This window comes from Amblyomma maculatum, chromosome 10 (assembly GCF_055883805.1).
Source record: "Amblyomma maculatum isolate TAMU_Amacu chromosome 10, ASM5588380v1, whole genome shotgun sequence".
Classification (NCBI taxonomy): Eukaryota; Metazoa; Arthropoda; class Arachnida; order Ixodida; family Ixodidae; genus Amblyomma; species Amblyomma maculatum.
Genome location: NC_139353.1, coordinates 41,775,312 through 41,787,722, shown reverse-complemented (window position 1 = coordinate 41,787,722; position 12,411 = coordinate 41,775,312). Strand labels below are relative to the sequence as shown.

General features: G+C 46.3%; 1 protein-coding gene across 1 annotated transcript in view; it reads right to left on the bottom strand.

Moving 5' to 3' along the window:
* Positions 1 to 5,079: 5,079 nt before the first annotated feature.
* LOC146176263 (transmembrane protein 135-like) overlaps positions 5,080 to 12,411 on the bottom strand; it is a 31,327-nt gene continuing 23,995 nt past the window's right edge. Inside the window, exons 12-14 of the mRNA XM_084581280.1 lie at positions 10,749 to 10,850; positions 7,383 to 7,450; positions 5,080 to 5,227 (exon numbers count right to left, since the gene is read on the bottom strand). Coding sequence (XP_084437406.1) covers positions 5,080 to 5,227; positions 7,383 to 7,450; positions 10,749 to 10,850 — 318 coding nt within the window. The remainder of the gene's footprint in view (positions 5,228 to 7,382; positions 7,451 to 10,748; positions 10,851 to 12,411) is intronic.

Genomic DNA, 12,411 nt, shown 5'->3' with positions numbered 1-12,411 from the left:
TATAACCAACACGAATTGAAGCAGCCGGTTCGCCGAGACTGCGTAAACAAACTAACATACAATTTAGTATCGCCGTCGCTGCGCCAAGAACGCCCAGCTGGCTTTAGTGAAGCATATTGCTTTGCGTGAACTTAATTCTTTTTCGGTGCCGTCATTAAGTGAAGGAAAATTAACGCGCTGGTCGCGCCAATTTTCACCATGAAAAAAAAAAAAAAGGCCTATATCATTGGTACCACCGCGCGGTTGTGAATATTGTACTTTTCATTGTGTAATGGTATTTATGTTGTTTCATCGGCATACGCCGCGTACGTGCCCCCACTTTACTAGAACGTCGCTCATTAACAAACATTTGCCAAAAGTTTCCGGCTGCAAACACACAACTATGTTTGGTTGGTTTAGTTTATGGCGTTTTAACATCCCGAAGCGGCTCATATAATGAGACACCGTAGTGGAAAGCTCTGTAAATTTTCAACACCTGGGTTTCTTTAACGTACAACTAGAAACAAGTAACTAATAAATCCGTGCATATAGTTTTATGTACATTTACATTAACAATAAAAATAAAAACGTAATGGCTTCGGGCGTCATCGATCCGCACACGAACACGCAGAGTGTGTGTGATTTCGCAGAACTAAATATAGATGTATCTGATGTCGGCTGGCTGGATATTTAACTTGAGGGTAGCTTTTTCAAAATTCCGCGACTAAAATGGACGCTGCATATTGCTGCGCACGTGCGGCACACGGCATTCGAAGGTAAACACATGTTGCCATTAGGCAAACCATGTTCACGTTGAATATATATATCTCGTGCACTTCTTTCGCGGCTAAACGAACAAAGTTTCAAGCCAATGAACCAGCTTATTTCGCACAAGAAGGTGTTCCTTGATGCCACGAATTTTTCCTAGTCGGTTCTGTGAAGTCACACCTACCTCTGATGCAGATCACTCTTTTCATTCAGGCACAGAGAAAACACTTTTCTAGACTCAAGCCTGGTGCCACACCAGAGGCACAGCAGAATTCCTCAGGTGTACACTGCGAGAAACAATCGAAAAAAAAAAAAAAACGCGCAAGACACGTATTCCGCGCGTGCGCTTGGAAGGGATATGGCGACGCGAAGTCACGTGACGCGCATCAGCCAGTAGGCGAGACGGCGGCGCGGTGAAAACGAATGCGATACTTTAAAATTTTTCCATTGACTTTACGTCTGATTGGCGCAGGGTGACATCTGCTGGCGAGAATTCGAACCGTGCAAACAGAGCAACTTCATTTCCCGATGCGTTAGGAAATTGCGCTATCGTCGCAGCCCCAGAGTAGTTACATCCGCGAGATATATGAGAGAGAACAAAATTCGAGCATTATTTTTACAGATTACTGCGCGGCAGTCAAAAATTTAGGCTCAACAGAGACAGCACACAGATAAGATAGTACAGGACTTGCGCAAGTCCTGTCCTATCTTGTCTGTGTGTTGTCTCTGTTGCGCTTAAATTTTTGACAGCTATGCACCAACATGCCCCGCTAAGTGTCTTACTGCGTGGCAGATACGCTTTTTCTTTTAAATATTTTTTTCTTAGAGCATATTGTGAAGCCAGTCTCGAATTCAGTATCTGAAATAAAAAAAAGGTCCCATCGTTATGCAGGATTAATTTCATCTTCATGTTGCTCACTACTACACACAAGCACCTACTCTCGACATCCAATATACATACAAATGGCGCCAATCTCGGTGCAACGCACTAACAGCAGAAAAGCTCGCTGCAACCGCAACCGCAGGTCGAAAGATGGCGTTGTTCACTTTCCGCATAGGTTGAGCATGGTGATCACTATCACCACTCCGTTTCAAAGGGGACGCTCTTAGCATCCGTCCATATAGTGCTGAACCAGCTCTGGGATTGGAAAACATTTTTTGTCAGCAAGAATGCACTTCTAAAAAGGGTTTGCTTAATTCCACCACCAGCGATCATTGTGTCACTATAAAGAAACTTTCCTGACCCCGCCTGAAATAAAACATGCCATTAACGGCCCAGAAATCAAACGCGTTATCCCCTTTTCCCTATTGACTGACGTAACGTAATTTTTTAAACAGTGATCCCTAAGAGCAGCTCATGTATATATACCGTCTTCGTTGAAACGGTACATTGGTGCTCATATGGAAGAAGAAACATCGTTTTCGGCCTGAGGCGTCCCAGTATTGTCGCGCTAGAAATTAGCGAGGTTTTGTCAATTGGGGAGATGAGATTTTGCTGTCTCCCGCTGATAAGTGACTTGTTCCAGGAACCATTTTCGTTTTCCGTTTTCAATTTACTATTTTGAAGAATATCCTCAAATATTCGCTGAGACATGAGGTATGCGATACGCTCAAGGAAACAGCCGCAGGAGAGAAACACTCGAGGAGTGCTTCAGAGGCCTGTACAAGTGGCCTGTAAAAGGTTTAGGGGAATGGCGGGGTTGATTGATCAGGAAACGTGTTTTATTTGACACGAATGTTAAAGCTGCGCGGAAGAATTCCTAAAAAATAGTATTTAACCATGTGAACTGTGCCCAGTTGGCAGACTCAGAACGAGGTCTGGAAAGCCGCATATATAAGGCTGCGTCGATGTTATAAGCCCTCGCCACAATGGGGAAGAGGGCAGTACTGTTAAAAAAAGTGCAATGACGGCAAAGGCCCGGGAAGTGTCCAGCCTACTACAAGTAGTAGCATAAACACTTATTTTCAATACTAAAGGGGTTGCTGAAGGCGTGGCAGCGTCACGTCCGAGCTGGGCGTAGACTCCGCCTCCCGGCTGTTGCTCCTTCTTTTGAAGTGTTTGTAGGTACTTTGGCTTCTTCCCCATGCAGTCCCATGCAACATGAAATGTGCTTGGGTTACAGTATGCTGTGTTTTGCCGTATAGGCTCCACGGACAGACCTACTAGCTATCCATGAAGCCTAGGCTTTGAAAAGGTACAGCGAATGTCACCAGCTTACCACTTCGCTGTAAGCTGTCGATCGGAATGTCTGAAGCAGTCCAACTCAGCAATAAATAAATAAATAAATAAATAAATAAATAAATAAATAAATAAATAAATAAATAAATAAATAAATAAATAAATAAATAAATAAATAAATAAATAAATAAATAAATAAATAAATATGGTGACAATGACTTTGACATTCTGCATGTTCCAACTGAAAACGAAAGCGCCAAACATTGGATAGCCGAGGAGGAGGAGGAATCAACATTTATTAAGCCCGAAATAATTCGGTGGTGCATGCTTGCACCAGACGGGGTGGTTCCCTAGTTGCGGGACCCATATGTTTCCAGCAGCTCCTGGCCCCTGTCTGTCAGTGCGAGCTGGATCGATAGGGCGGGGCTGGACAACAAGGTCTCCCATCGCTCAAGGGGTTGGGGATTGGGGGTGTTGGCGGGAAGGGGAGGAGGGGGGGTTTTGAGTTGTTTGCATTCTGCCAAAACGTGCGGCAGGGTGCCCTTTTCTTTTTTACAAAAAGGACAGAGCATGTCGTGTTCCGCAGGGTACATGCGGCTCATCAATACGGGATGCGCAAGCGATCCCGCCTGCGCTCGGCGCAGGATCGTCTGTTGTTGCCTAGTGAGCTTGGGGTGCGGTTCTGGCAGTCTGCACCTTTCCTCTCGGTACATACTTGTAATTTCCCGAAAGCTGGTAACCGGATGCGGTAGCTCTTCCGGCTCGTTCTCGCCCCGGATTGACATTTCTCGGGCATGGTAGTCTGCGATGATGTTGCCTGCTACCTGCGAGTGAGCCGGGACCCACACGAGCTCTATAGCTGAGGCTAAAGTTTCTGACAGAAACGGTTTGCTCCTCAAATGAGACAGCGGGTTACAGGCCAGCCTGCTGCCGTTCTCGGTGTTCCCTAAAACGGGAGGGGCAAAACTGTCGCCAAGTAGTATGTGATTATTTTATTATTTCATATCCAAAAGGAATTCGGAAAAGTTGTTTGCCATCCCCGATACCTGCTATCTGATATATGAAGCACCTGAACTGGGGCGGGCGGCGCAAATGAAGGGATAAAGGGATAAAGAAAAAGCGCGGTACAGGAAATCAATGAGGGGAGTCACAGGGAGAAAGGACAGGGTTGGTAAAAATAAAGAGACACTATGCCACAATATACAGTAAAATGCTCGATGTCCGCCCGAAAATAGGTCTGAAGTCCACATCGCTGCGAACCAATCAGCATTCAGCCATGTCACCGGGCGACTCTGTTATGTCAAGTGACCTTGTGACGTCCACTTCTTGGCCAATCGGGGAATTGTATAAATATGACACCCAGGGCTTAAAGTCTCACAGGTCTCGGGCGGGTCTGAGACCCCTACCAGCATTTAAGAGGGATCTGAGACCCCTCTGCGCTCGAGTGTTGTGTAATGACTGCATAAATACGAGGCAGCTGGCTGCCATATTTTTTTTCTTGTCAGCGGTTATCAGAACATTCCTTCTTGCTGTTCCGGCAACTCCTCGGTCTATTTTAATAAACCATTAACATATTTTCTGAAACCCGGTAAAAAATTTCTCCTCTTAAATTTGTATAAAACGATGTGCGAGGCGGGCCACCCAGGTGCTTTCTCTCTCTCCCTTTTTACTTTATTTTCCACCGGTGCTCGAACCACTACAGAGCCCCCTCAGATAGAGCCAGAATTTAGGCACTGATGACACCACCTGCTTTTTCTCCTCATTTGGACTCTGCAATATTGCCGCATTAAAATGTTTTTCGATGAAAGCAAAAAAGAAAAAAAGAAAGGCTCGTGAATAGGCTGAGCACCACACCCGTATCTTTAATAAACAGTGAAGGAATCTAGGTATACCTTGTGATGCATTCAAGTCGGCGTGGGTTTGAAGAACCAGAGCTGGTCGGAACTGCTGCCGAGTCTCCCGCTACGACTGCTTTTTCTCTTGTATTTTTCACACTTTCCTTCAACCTTTCCTTCACTGCGTGGTTTAAGTCACGCTTCTAGCTCTGTGGTTTAGGTGTCAGCCGAAAATACGGTGAGTTTTCTTTCTCGTGGAACCTACGCAAAAATCGCAAGCAAACACAGGAGAGTTTTCTTTTTTTTTATTTTTTATTTTTATTGAGCCCAGACCCACAGCGTCTCCTTGTACCTCCTGCTGACAAACCTTGGGTCCAGCTCTGGCATGGTGATGGGCACATCGGGAACAATACTCGTGGTTCCGTAGCCTAGCGTCGCGATGGCAGGCACATTTATGAAGCGCATTCTGTAAACAAAATAAAAATAAATGTACGATTAGATATATGGCGGGAGAAGAAGATCGAAAGAGAACGGAAATCGCGAAATTTCGCTTTGGTTATACCTGAGTATACGATGCACAACTGACTGAACTGGTTCTCAACTTCGTAGTTCCCGCCTCAAAGCAAAAACAAAGGGTTTGCTTCTGTTATATAAGATGGCGCCACCAGGCCAACGTTTACCCTGCTTATTTTTTTCACTCCAACGAAAAGGGGGCGTTCATTCGAAGATGTGGCCACCAAACTTTTCCTAGCATGTATAGGCACTAAAGCCAGAACTATCCTTTCAGATAATAAGGCGGCTGTTAGGAACTTCGGCAAAGGCCTAATTTCCAAGTAGGCGGCCAGTCTACTGAGAAAGCACCCGCTAAACCGGGAGGTTTCAGTAATCTGAGTTCCAGCTCACGAGGGTCTACCAGGCAATGAGGCTGCCCATCGCCTCGCTCGAGATGTATACACCCGAGCTGCCATAGAGGCTCAGCTACCCGGAGACAAAGACCCCCTCATCACCTACAAGGAGCTCTCTGAGACACCCAGACTAAACAGAAGGGTCTGTCCACCACCAGACAGCTCCCTAATACCCTCAGAATGCAGGGCCTGGCGAAAAATTCAAGCCAATCGTTTCTTTCCTCATGTTACTCTACATAATGAGTTGACAGGGGACCCAGAGGCTTGCAATCTCTGCAACGTACCTCTGAGTCAAAATCACCTAATCTGGCAATGCCCCGATTCTCAAGGAGCTAAAGGAACTGATCCCCTTGATCAAATTACCTGGGAGTCCTACATGTGCAGCCCGAATGTGGATGAACAAAACATCGTCCTACGCCTGGCGGAGGAGGCTTACTCCAAGACCTTCTCTGCGGCCACGGCGCAGGAAAGCCGGCAAGGAGACCCTCCCCCTGGCTGAGCCCCTGCCCCGAGGTCCATGTCGGTGTAAATAATGTCTTCTCACTCACTCACTCACTCACTCACTCACTCACTCACTCACTCACTCACTCACTCACTCACTCACTCACTCACTCACTCACTCACTCACTCACTCACTCACTCACTCACTCACTCACTCACTCACTCACTCACATTTCGAGCAGAGAACTGCTACGTAAGAGTACCAGTAGTTTATCGCTGTTGCAATTTAATTTTGATTACATCTTATATGCGTTCCAAACATTCTCCACTAGATTCTTACCAACTGCCATCCCGGAACTCTTGCACACTAGCGTGGCCAATGAAAGGGTGTCTCAAGTCCCAAAACAGCCAGTTCAATGACGCAATCGTGTGTTCCATGAATGTTCAGTTGCAAGTTTTCGTTCCATGTATAGGCACCTTCACATTTTTCTGCCCATTCGCCATAATTTTCTTTCGGGTGTAATTACCTTTCAAAACGTCGCAAAACCAGCCATACTGTCTTCACAGGCTGGCAAATTAAATTTTTTCTTCCTGTTAAACGTTCCTTCTGGTGCGACTTAGAAAAAAAAATCGCGTTTTGCACCTGAATCCCAGTAAATATTCGAATTTTTTTTTTTAATTCTAGCGTTAAAAAAGCGAGGCCTGCTTACTCCGACTTAGTTCGCGCTTTGCTGTCTGTATGTTTTTTATGTGTCATTCGACAAAGTATGCAAAAAGAAAAATGTCAGCAGAAACGCACATGACCGTGTCTCTTCTTCGAGACATAAGCAATAAGAGCCTGTGCTTTCCAGGCTCTTCCCTTATAGCGCTGTCATAGCAACGCTTTGCGCGCTATAACACTGTTTGTGACAGTCTTAGCGACATGGTTCATCACGCCAATAGAGACAACCCATGCTTTAATAAATGGACAAGTGTCGTTCTTGTGCACCCAACACTGCGAAAGATGCTGCAGTGTCACAAACATCGACGGCACAAATCATGTGAGCACATAGCGTGAGCTTTAGTATATGGCTCTCACTACCCTAGCATGGCTGCGTGCTAAATTAACGCTGTGACGTGTTTAGAATCTGGGAAGCTAGGCTCAAGCACCATAAAGATGGCGCTTAATCCTAAGACCATGATCAAGATTGGAAGCGCATTAAGTGAAGCATAGGTTCTGAGGCTCATGTGGTTTTAGAGTATAAAGGCGAGTAATATTCATTCATGTCTACTTACCTTTTCCCGATCACTCGATCGATAAAGGCGCGGTAGGATGGGCGAACGAGATGGGGCTGGAGCACGCCCTGCGAAAAAAAAAGAGAAAATAATAATAATAATTAAAGAAAAACAGAGGCGAGTACAATAAAATGTCGATTTAACGAATTTTCTACTATTAACAAACAAGTTAGGTTCTCCAGATGACCAACCAGCTAAAAGCTCGATCCACCATCACAAACTTGTGATTCCTCATTAAAAGCCGTATCCACATCGTTTAAAACACAGAGAACGAAAATGACACAGGCCCAGACGGACACAGCAGAAGTGATTCAAGTAATGTAACCTGACTGAACGACAAAGCAGGAATTAAACTAAGACAGTATTGTTTCGAATTTCTTGGTCAACGCGAGAATGTTTTGGTTGATGCAGGTGCTATGAGTAACTTATTATTGGCCTATTAATGCGGTAGCGTTGTGGGCTCCTTGTCGCAATAAGCCTGCGTCGGCGTCGTGGTTGAGCGTACCGGGTGAATCGTGATTTGTCTACGGGGAAGATGACGTCACAGCCACATGGTCTTAACGGTAACCTCAAAAACACCCCAATGCTCAAAGCGCTACGACAAGCGTGAAATTCAGTTCAGTCGTTCAGTCGTGTCCGACTCTTCGTGACCCTATGGACCATATCACGCCACGCTTTCCGGTCTCTCACTATCTTCCTAACATCACATAACTTCATCTGCAGTGCCTCGAGGATGCCATCTAACCATCGCGTTCGCTGCCTACCCCTTCTCCGGCGACCCTCAACCATTCCCAACATCAAATCTTTCTCCAGCGACTCCTCTCTTCTCATCGGATGACTAAAGTAGCGGAGCTTTAACTTTAGAATTTGACCCTCCAATGAGCAGTCAGGGTTTATGGTCGACAATATCGACTGATTTGATCTTCTGGCAGTCCAAGGAACTCTCAAGAGTCTTCGGCAGCACCACAAATCAAACGCGTCAATTCTTCGGCGGTCAGCCTTTTTCACAGTCCAACTCTCGCATCCATACATCACAACTGGAAAGACCATAGCACGAGTTATACGGATCTTGGTTGGCAGACTAATGTCTCTGCTCTTTACTAGGCGGTCAAGGTTAGCCACGGCTCTTTCCCAGAAGCAGGCGTCTCCTAATTCCATGGCTGCAGTCTCCTTCCGGGGTAATCTTGGAGCCCAAAAAGAGAAAAACTGTCACAGCTTCCACTTCTTGTCCATTGATGCTCCAGGGCTTGATAGGGCAAGACGCCATGATCTTTGTCTTTTTAATGTTCATTTTGAGCCCAAACTTCTAACTCTCTTCTTGTACGCGCATCAAAAGTCTCTTGAGTTCCACTTCACTTTCTGCCATTAAAGTGATATCATCCGCATATCTAAGGTTGTTGATACGTTTTCCAGCAATCTTCACTCCAGCTGAAGACTCGTCCAGACCGGCCTTCCTCATGATGCACTCTGCATATAGGTTAAATAGGCAGGGCGACAGTATGCAGCCTTGCCTCACTCCTTTCTCAATCGGAAACCAATCAGTAAGACCATGCCCAGTTCTGACTGTGGCCTCTTGCCCTTCATACAGGTTCCTGAGGAGACAGATGAGGTGAATTGGAACTCCCATCTCTAGAGCTTGCCACAATCTGCTGTGATCTACGCAGTCAAACGCTTTCGCATAATCAATAAAGCAGAAGTAGATGGGTTTCTGGAACTCTCTTGCTTTTTCCATGATCCAGCGAAGGTTGGCAACTTGGTCTCTAGTTCCTCTGCCCTTGCGAAACCCAGCTTGCACGTCCGGAAGCTCCCGATCCACATACTGCTGCAGCCTACCTTGGAGGATTTTCGTGAAATACAGATGATTAAAAGTGACATATGCCTCGAATTAAAGGTCACCGCAAGCCTTAATTGTTTTAGCTTTATAAAGTATAGCTAATTCCTCTCACATAAAGAACATCGAATATCCTAGGCGAGATTCCAACCCACGACCCCTCGGTTGTGTAAAAGACACGCTACCAACCAGACCACGCTAGGCAGCCTGTACGGCTTGGGAACAAGCTGGCGTTCACATGCATGACGTGTTGTCTTTCACGTAAAGTGGTACCTTACGGGTGCATATTACCATATGCACCCGTAAGGTACCACTTTACGTGAAAGACAACACGTTATGTGCACCCGTAAGGTATCACTTCACGTGAAAGACAACACGTCATGCATGTGAACGCCAGCTTGTTCCCAAGCCGTACAGGCTGCCTAGCGTGGTCTGGGGTGTGCGTATATTAGCGAGGACTACAGGCAGCTACGGCTTCATGCCCTTGATACAGAGCCTAAATGTCCCTCTTTTTGTTCAACTGTGAGAGTGTTCGATATGAACGAAACTTCTAATGTTCGAAAATTGAAGAATGTCGAGACAAATCATAAAGGGTATATTACAGACATTTAGTTTACCGCTGTGCTTACCGCGGCCGTCTACTACTACCGCGCGCTGTCAGCCCAGCACGCGCTGATTAGTCCCTGCGTGCGGAATCCGGCGGAATTAGACAGGAACGGGGCGCCATCTGTCGCCCTTGGGGTGATCTGCGCATGCGTACTGACGCTCGCGCGGTAGACGGTAGCGGTAAGCGCGCTAAACTAACCAGGTTTTCAAAAATGGCAGTGTGTACCAGCCCCGTGAAACCACTTCAGGGTTGTTGAAAGTCACGCAGGTTCTCCGAACATTATAGCGTGATAGCATTAGGAGCTTCGCTCTAGAGAAAATCTGGCTTCTGCGTTAGCGTCGGCGTAGCCAGAGAAAGATAACGGACATACTTATGGCAGGCGGTAGTTGGCGGGTGACACAGCCAAGTGCCAGTTGATCGGCGTGTTGTATGACGTCACGAGGCCATATGACATGGGAGAAATGGCAGGCGCTGCCCAGAGCTCTTCAATACTGCCAGTTACGAAACTCCCCATAGAGCGCATGTATAAAATAACGGCGGCTTTGATTAACGGTTTTGGCTGGCGAGCAAGTGGTCGTAAGAGGTGCGGGTGGTACCAAACGAATCGCTGTTTCGTGATCTACACGTGGGTACCAGAACTAGGGACCTATAATTAAATTCTGTAAAACTCGAACTAACGCTTTTAATCGTACGCATGAGGCGGTCGACTTATAGAGTCAGATTCATAGAGTGTACAATATTTCTTTTGATACCTGAGCCTGCAGCCTTGTAGCAAACTTGCGCCCTCTTGTAACATTTATTTATTTGGGGGGGGGGGGGGGGTAGTTTCTACACGTCGTCGAAGCCTTATTCTTTATTACTGTAATTGTATACTACATACAGTGTTCAACTCTCGATTCGAAACACGTATTCTTCCGTCGACACCTACCACTGTGAGAAGTACGCCGCAGCAAATGGCGAAGAGGGCAGAGTGGGTGCCTTCGGAGCCGGAAGGCAGGACGCCCGCTTCCTCGCCACGATTGTAGCAAACCTGCGCAGTTGTACGTGAGAAGGAAAGGAAAATGTTAGCAAAAAGTTATGAAAGCGACAAAAAATTATGGGGCCGCTTATGTGGCCTTAAATATAGAATAATACAGTCAGGACTTTGGTCCCGGCTAGTTAGTGCATTGCTATTAACGGAAAAAGTAGCGCCCGTCCTGTGTACTGTGTTGCTTCCTGTCCATGCCCCTTCACACTGTGCATTCCGTTACCAGTAATGCAAAAGTTTTCGTCCTTGTGGGCCGACGGGTTCGTTGTAACTTCTTGTTATTTCGTTTTTATTTATTTTTTTTGTAGCCTTTTTTGTTGGTTGTCGGTTCAGCCCAACTACTTCGAGTTCTTTCCACCACTACGGTAGACATACGCGGCGTTGATTGTGACACCATGTCAATGAGATACGAGGAACTGTCTGGACACGCTCGCACAAAAACACGCACAGTATACAAGGACTAGGCGGCAGCTTCCGCCTAGTCCATCGCTCTCTACCATGTCCCGTGACTAGTGCACCTAGCAACTGACAAAATGCTTGAGAAATAAGCCATGTCGCGTTGTCTACATACGTCACCCAAACGGCGACCAATCAGCGCTTGATCATGTCTCGTGACCTGGTGACGTCATTAACCTTTCGGCCAATCAGATACGTTCCTGACACCGCTGTGTTTTCATGGTTACGAAAAATGTAAGGTTCCTTTAAAAATATCCTGATTAACCTCCAATGGATGCTGAAGGCGATTTGAAGGTGACCTTGATCGATGTAATACTAGTGTCTAAGTAGAACTCTTTCAAGGCAGAGAAGATTTAAAAAAAAAAAAAAAACCTTTTGCGGTTGTGCCTTCTCAGTAATTCGTTTGACCAGTGAAGCTGTTGTTGCTTCTGCGATTTGAGTTGCAAGAAACTCCGTAAAACCTCTGTGCGGATCGTGCTCGGACGGCTCCTCGCTGCCGGTCACGTGACGGTATGCGGGCCGCTAACGTCACCGTGACTTCCCGGCCACGAAACACCACGGAATGAGCCACAATATGTAACACCAACAGGATTTCACGTGACGGCGAAAGGGAAGGGCCACGTGATGTCCTACGCCGTCTACGATGACGCTCAGGCCGATATTGGTTAACAGCTCTGCCGGAAAATGAAGGGCACATATCACTACCGACCGCTTCAGCAAATAATCTGCGGGGGCGTCAGACGTTATTGCTCAGTTAGACTAATCATAAGATTAAGGTAACTTTTACATGACTAGCTACAGCGTACTTTTATCGCGCACGTAAAATGAAAGCGGTCCCCAGTTTGGGTCGAAGTGGACGAAAGGGAAGTTTATTCGAACTTCAGATAAATTTTCGGGCTAGCGGGTTTGTAATTAGATGCAAGAAAGAGCTGCGCTAGCGAGACATTCGTCTTGCCTTTTTTTTTTTTTTTTTTTGTTGTCCATGTCTCGCTATAGCGCAGCTTTTTTCCTTACTTAGGACTTCAACTGCGTATTAATTCGTAAGCCTTTACTATATGCTTATGGGGGTGCGCAGAAAGTATCCGTCCGCAGAGGGTGTCACACTGTC